At 34.9% G+C, this 7,647-nt stretch overlaps 1 protein-coding gene across 1 annotated transcript; it reads right to left on the reverse strand.

The window, feature by feature from the left end:
• Positions 1-2,953: 2,953 nt before the first annotated feature.
• LOC111879849 (wound-induced protein 1) lies at positions 2,954-3,905 on the reverse strand. Its single transcript, XM_023876286.3, has one exon. It carries the CDS (start codon positions 3,656-3,658, stop codon positions 3,317-3,319), a length of 342 nt encoding a protein of 113 aa, XP_023732054.1. The 5' UTR covers positions 3,659-3,905; the 3' UTR covers positions 2,954-3,316.
• Positions 3,906-7,647: the final 3,742 nt, after the last annotated feature.

Below are 7,647 nucleotides of genomic sequence, written 5' to 3' on the forward strand. Positions count from 1 at the left end.
TATTTATTTCTCCATTCAAGTTGCTTTGGTGAAGGCAACCCAAAAGGACCATGCACCATCGGGTCAAGTACATACCAAAATAGTTATGGACTTAGACACTAATCCAACAGTATTTACTTTGAGCACTATTATACTCGTTGTTGTGATAGTATACATGAAGTCCTCCACCCCCGAACGTTTCCGCCATCCTTGGTTTGGGGATTGTGACAATAAGACCTTTATGTTAGTGTGAAAGGAATTGTAATTGGTCAAAGAGTATGACCTTATTGCACTTGGTTAGCATTGAGAGGGACGCTGATTGGGTTCTTGTTAGGCGGTGGAATGAGGTTGAGTATCTTTAGGCCCCCGTGGTGTTGGTCATGAGTTTCCATGCGATTGAGGGAATGGCGACAAGATCGGTGTAATACCAGGAGCATTCTAGATTTGGATTGTGGGCCTATTAATCATGATTGTTGATTTCTTCTGTTTGTCGTACTTTCGGTGTTGGTACATTTTTGTAAGGTATGAGACTTATGAACCAGCTGGTTCGGATAAAGTGAGCAGTTAAGGGTTGTTGTGAGTATCAGTCGTGTATCAGAAGTCTCTACGGAGTGTCTGCATTGTAAATCCCGTTTGTTCGCAAGCTGTTATTAGGGGTTTTGTTACCAAGGTTGGGTATCGGTTATGGAGTCTCTAGTTATGAAGTTTATTGTGAATGTCTTGAGTGGTTTGTCAGACGGGATGCACCTGAGCTGATGAGGGTTGGATGAATATTAGTTCTAGAATATGGGATCTAAAGTCTAGATCTAATGGGTCCCGGTCTCGGGAAGCCCATTGATAGAGATGATTAGGTGAGTGTACCTTGAGAGTCCCCGACTCTGCGGATCTCATTGGATCTACTTTCCGAGTCATTCGGAATAGGTTTCGTTTGCCGCAGCTCAAACCCTCTTTCTTTCTCGATGCTTTTCTGCGGACTCCTCTGTCGCCGACTCGATGATCGTCGCCGCTGCTGCTCCTCTCTTCTTATACAAAGGAACCGCCGTTGGCCACCGCTTTTTTCTTTCTCCTTCTCCGACGAGCAGTTGTTGTTAGCCGTCATCGTTAGAGCACTACCACCGTCGATGTCGTTGTCTTCATTTATGTTATGTTTTTTGCTTTTATTTTTCCAGTTTAATCATCCCCTCCTGATCAAACTGTTGGGGATGTTAGTGATTAGGGTTTAAGCACAAACCTTTTAGGGTTTAGATTAAGTCTTTTATATATTCCTATTTATATGAGGTTTAACCTCAATATTTATCAATGAAGCATTCTATTATATAACAATTAAATGCATTTTTATTCGTTATAAATCGGTTTTGAAAGGCTATAAGCTTAGGAATCTAGAGACAAACAAAGTTATTATCGGCTGAAGCTTCATTTTCAACGAAACCGTGAGGTTTTACTCCTCAAATAACAAAATCACATTGCAATAGGTTTATTTTCCTAAACCCATAAATTTGTACCATGATTCTCCTTAAGCATGTTGATTTTCATGACAGTGCTTGGATTCTAGTGGAGCACACTATTGATCCATAAAATACCAAAAATTTCTACAGGGAAATATTGTTTTGTCGACACCACAAGGTTCTTCTCCCGAATCTTATTATATTGTAACTTATAGAGTGTTACGAGGGTTATTATACATTCTAACAGGTCCACTGAAGCTACAAGTATAGTTTTTTTTATTTATTTTTATTTTATTTTTTTGTGGGTGGGGGTCAATAACTCATTTATTTATGAAATTTCAGAAAAAAAATGTGGTTGTCTGATCGGTTTGCAACTCCTAGAACAAAAACTTTATGCTACAATTTTTATGTATAGTAATTCATACACAATAATTTATGCTTTATGAAGTTGTACAGTAAAACACAAATTATTTAAATTATTATGGCTAAAAACTTTTATATACGGATCAAATACTCATTTTTTTAGGATTGAAACAACACTGAAAGAAGTTGGCTACAAATATTTTCAGATAAAAACATTACAAAATACCATAAATTGTCATCTCACGTCCTCTTTACTTTTTTACTTTTCTAAAATAAAATCCATGCGCATTATTTTTTTGTCGGATGTTCACTTGAATTTCTGTAACAAAATAGTAATATAAAATTACTTCGTCATAACTACTCTAATTTTATATTTCATTGGAATGAACTATTTTCTAAAAGTCCAATTTGTCCCGCACACAAATAAATGTCTTTGTTTGATTTTCAAGATGTGACGGAGTTGGACGGCAAAAAAGGTAGATTGCATTTTAAAATTTTAAATAATCTGTGACCACAAAAATGTGAAGAAACTTTTAAGGTTTTATGTTTTTTGTATTTTAAGGTTTATAAATAATGAATGAAATCATCTAACACGAAACGTTTAACGACTTCATAGATGCATTTGAAGCAAGTTGGATACGAAAGGGTCGGCTAAACACTTCATTTTTCGTATTCATCAAAAAAAACTAAAAAACCGTTAAAGGGTCTATCATCTATCATCGGTTCAAATAATAATTATTACAGGACAAATACCATTTTAATGATAAATCATAAATAATAATAAAAAAAATTGACCACACGATTAGACGTTTTTAATAAAGTAGAAACAATCTATTTCAGTTGATTAATTAAATTGCATTAGTCGACATCGTGAATTCGTGATCATCTACAACAAGATTAGCTCAAGAGTATGATACAAACTGTTTCAGGTTTCAACCCTTTTTTAGAGTTTAGACACTTTTGAATCAATCAAAAACGCAAAATGCATAGAGTCAAACCTTATCATCTCGCAAAACCAATAAATAATTTAAATAAACATGAACGTGAATGTCTCGTTATAAATTGAATTTGGAGTTGTGTGTGGGATCACTTCAAAACGAACAGAATTTCAGTTTTAACCACATACTTATGTATTATCATTGAGTAAGATTGCAACATTTCAGCAGTTAATAGAAAATCAATATAAAGCATTTTTATTAAAACAACAGAAAATAACCAAGGATAGGAACAGAAGTATATCCCCATCTTGGATTAGGATTAGTGGATTACAATAAAAGCCCAAACACAAACCACACAAAAGGAAACTAATAATCAAACAGACCCAATTAGAAAGAAGCTAATGGCCAAACAGTATCCACACGAATCTCAGCCGCACGTTTTACATCCTCTCAGACGCAAGATACCACGGTAGTTCAACCCATAGGAAATCACACCACGCTCCAAATTCTTGACTTTGACTTTATTATTGTTTTATTCAAGCAAGCACACGACACGTATTTATTTAATATAAAGAAGATCAGCCCGTTTTACTATATGGCCAATACCAAACCCGGGACAGATTTTCCGACCCGATTAGAGAGGGTGCTCTCCCAAAGAGAAGGACAATGGAGCGAAGTAATGGAGCGGGATTTGGAAGAGTTAGTAGTAGTAGTAGTACCGAAACGAGTGACAGTGAGGGAAGTGTTGAAGTACTCCCGTACCTGAGTGATTATGCCATACGAGTTAACAGTCCAGGCGTGGATCCAGGAGATTTCGCGATCCTGATCGCAGCCTTCGACGATGACTGTAGATCCAAACGCGTCAATGGAAAGAGGAACGAATTCGAAGGAGTCGGTGTTGTCGTTGTCGGTTCCGGTGAGCAATCGCATCATATACTGGTGAGACGGAGGGCCATGGAACCACCACTCGAGGTCAGGTGCTAAGAGCTTGTGGACGGTGTCGACGTCGCGGCAGCTTAGGGCATGGTAGAGCTGGAGCACCACGCTCTTATTGCTGGAATCCTCCAGAGCTTCTTGAGGGTTAGCCAGTTCGGTCAGAAATTGACGTCTTGTGGGTACCTTTAGAGAGAGAAATAGAATTGATTTCCGAAGCTGTTGGGGTCGGGGATATTGCAAATGGAAATCGAGTTTAGCTTTTATAGGGAGATAGACGTTAGGGGTAATTTCGGTATTTACTCCATTTCTTTTTTCGTGCGTGTGTGTTCTGCCTATGACTGTATGTATGCCCAAAATACGCGTATTATTATTTAGTTTTTAACAATTATATCACGTATAACTTTGGTGGTAGTGTTTGTTTTTTATCTGTAGATCTGTGTGGCGTCTTCTGTCTGCGCCGCGCAAACATTAGTCTCCGCAGACTGTTTGTTTTTTTAAAAACTGCATACCTAAAAATGTATGTGCGCCCTCTTCTTGGCGCAGATGTGGACCAGAGTCTTCTAACATCTTCAGACATCTTCTAGTCTAAAAAAACATATATATCTTTATTTTTTTTAAGTTTTTTTTTTTAATTTATATTTTTTCCAACTTTATTAATGATAAACAATTTGAAAAAAAGTTACAAAACTTAAAAAAAAACGTTTGACGATACAAACATGATATTTTTGACAAATTTATAAATAAAGATTTATTAAATTAATAGTTGTTGAAGTTGTTTATATAAATATGAAAAAAAAATCATAATATATTCTTATATTTTTTTGCCAAATTTTGTAAAATATTATTTAATACAGTATCATCAATTTCTCGAGAAAATATTTATGATACATTTTTAATGGATTTAATTGAAAAAATCGAAGTTTACTTCCATTCATTTATATATCAAATTCTTTGATCACTAATTATAATGTTTAGTTATAACTTTACAATTAAAGTTGTTGGTTTTTATCAAATATATACGTTAATTCATACCATTTTTATTTTTATTTTTTTTATACAATAATACATAAAAGTTGATCTAGATTCGTTAATTATTTAAAACAAAGTCATAAAAATATTAAAAAATCACTTTGAAGTATAAAAAAAAATCAGTTTATTTTAGTAGCCCGCATATGTTAAAAAAACAAACAGTCTTCTATTTTTAGACTGCAGACGTTTAGTCCACCTCTTCTACTGCAAAGGTCTACAGATGTGGTCCGTAGACTGCAGACATTTTGCCTCAGAAAAAACAAACAACGCCTTTGTAAATCCTTTACAAAAATGAAACATAATTATATTAAAGGTAAATGTCACCTTAGTCCAACCATGTTATATATTTTTGTTTAAATAGCTTTTTTTTTGCAATAAAGGGGTTCGAATTGTTAATTTACCGGTCAAATTGGTACGTTAACCGGTTTTAAAAGGTTTCGAAGACAAGTCACAGTCCACGTCATCCAATGAGTTAACTCTAAGTCAACTCGTTGTACACGTCACCGAGTTGAGCCCGGTTTCTTTACTTGGGCCCTAAGGGTTATTGTGGACCTATTACACATAAAAGGAAGGGTTTATTCATTCAAACTTCGGTGACTTGCACTCTATATTCTATGATTATGGGGTTAAAATAGTTGAGCAACGTATCAAAGTGGATCGCATCAATGAGGAAATAGGTTGTGATTTGGTGAATTCTAAGGTCGGTTTACTCACTATGCAACGCCATTTAACACATACCAAGAAGAGGGTGCACACTCTGACTGTTCTGGTGGTGGGACTGGTGGTAGTGATGTTTGGTTTCCTCGTGGACAAAGTTCGCTCTCTTATCAAAAATTGATGTTTAGGTATTGATGTGTTTGTGATGTTTAGTTATCGATGTGTTTGTGTAGGATTTTGTAATTATTAGAAGTTGTTAGGGTTAACGTGGTGTGTTGTGTTCAATGTATGTTATAAACATAATGTTAGTGTCTTAATGTTCTCATAGTGGAGGTTGAAGACCTGTGTAAGCACAAGCAATTTTGTATAAACTGACTATGTAACCTTGTTGAATGAAATCGAAACGAAGACATACATTAATGGGGATATGTGTTATGCTAGGGCATCTGAATGCTATGACTAATATTATTATAAAATTTAAAATACAATTTTCTAAGACACTAACCCTATTTCAATGCAGTTAGTTAGTGCCAAATTTGGAGGTAGTTTCGTCCTTTCACCTTTTAGCATCGAGTATTTACACAATAGATAGACCTGTGGCCAATTTTTACCTTGTTTTGCTCTCTTGTCCTTGCTTCTTTGGAAGTAACGTTATGAAGCTAAAGGGATCGACGAAATCGGTAGAATGTTCATGTGGATTTGATGTTATAATACGAACCTCAACTACTCAGTCAAGCCTTGGATGAATGTTTGCCCTAACAAGGTATAGATCGATTGCGTTTTCCTTCAAAATATAGCCCTATATTTAAAAATGGTTTCTTGTGTTTTTGCATCTAAGTCGCAAATCTTTCATGACAGGGCCCACGTGATGGGTTTATATGTTGGGCAGACCAAGTGGAGACTACGAACACTAGGGGTGACGCACAGATGATTGCAATTTTGGTTACGTCAAATAAGAAGTTTCACTCGGATGTTAGGAAGCTGAAAATTTTGTTAATTCTTAGTTGGGTTGTTTTCTTTGTGATAATAATTTATAGATTGTTAGGAATTGGTAATGGAATTTTCTTGTGATGTTTAATAAGTAACATATGTGGTTGTAATCGTCTTTCACTTTAATGAAAATGTCATTTTCTTGTGTTGTGTAATAAGTACATTCTTTAGATCCACATAAACATACAATAATAGAGAACATACACTAATTGGACTACTAAGGGGATCACATAAACATACAATAATAAAGAAGATACATCATAAAACCATGCACGTCCATTACATTACATAAAATCATAGGTTCAAAAATGCAAATAACAACACACATACTAGTCTAATAACCAATTCTTGTACATAGAATGCATCAAATATCCAAACTTAAATCAAACAACATCTACCATTAGTACATAATGATAGAAAATGAAACTTTTTCCCATATTCAACATCCAATAGATTATCACATGTATTCCCCTCTCCAGTTTTCCCTTCAACCCTTTTACCTACTTTTTTCTTGATAATCCTTTCAGAAAGCTTCCTTTTTCGTGCGCTTTTCCTTTGTCTTCAAGTCTTGCATCTTCATTTGGTTTTGTTCCACCTATTCCTTCCCCCTCCGTTACCATCTTTATAAGTTGATCTCTTTCTCTTCTTCACCTTGATTTTTTTGGGCTTTTCAACTTGAGGACATGTAACCTTGTTATATCCAACTTGCTTACACACATTGCATAAAAGATTTTTCCCAAACTTTGACACAGTGTGTTTTGTAGTCTTTTCAATTGGGTCCTTTCTTCTATTAAATTTTGGTCTACCTGGAATATTTCTTTTCAAAGGTGGCAGTGGTGGTATGAATTCAGTATATAGCCACATATTGCTACCATTCATCCCTTGCATTGGATACTTGCAAGTATTCTTGTAAGCTGATACATAGTACATAGGATCCACATAACTTCCAACATCTCTATTACGATAGGAGATAGTTGCAATTGAATGCACACACCTATACCCATTTAATTGCCACATTCTACAAGAACATGTCTTTTTGTCTAAATCCACCACAAAAGACTTTGCCAAGTTTCTTGTCACAAACTAGTTTAAACCAGTTGGTAAAATCTGTCAATATCTAATGACATTATAAAGAAGTTAGTCTATGTTATATTTTTATCTTATTAATTAAAGAAAAGATATTTACCTTTGAGCTTTTTTGCAACTGATTCACTAAGGTTATAATTGTTGGACACAGATTAAATTCAAGCCATGAACTACCTTTGATGCTCAAACTAAACTGCTTTTCCATAACATACAATTTAATTTCT

Source organism: Lactuca sativa, chromosome 2, assembly GCF_002870075.4.
Source record: "Lactuca sativa cultivar Salinas chromosome 2, Lsat_Salinas_v11, whole genome shotgun sequence".
NCBI classification, from domain to species: domain Eukaryota; kingdom Viridiplantae; phylum Streptophyta; class Magnoliopsida; order Asterales; family Asteraceae; genus Lactuca; species Lactuca sativa.

Coding starts and splice junctions, on each gene's coding strand:
- LOC111879849 (XM_023876286.3), bottom strand. CDS start 3,658: ATGATGCGATTGCTCACCGGAACCGACAACGACAACACCGACTCCTTC.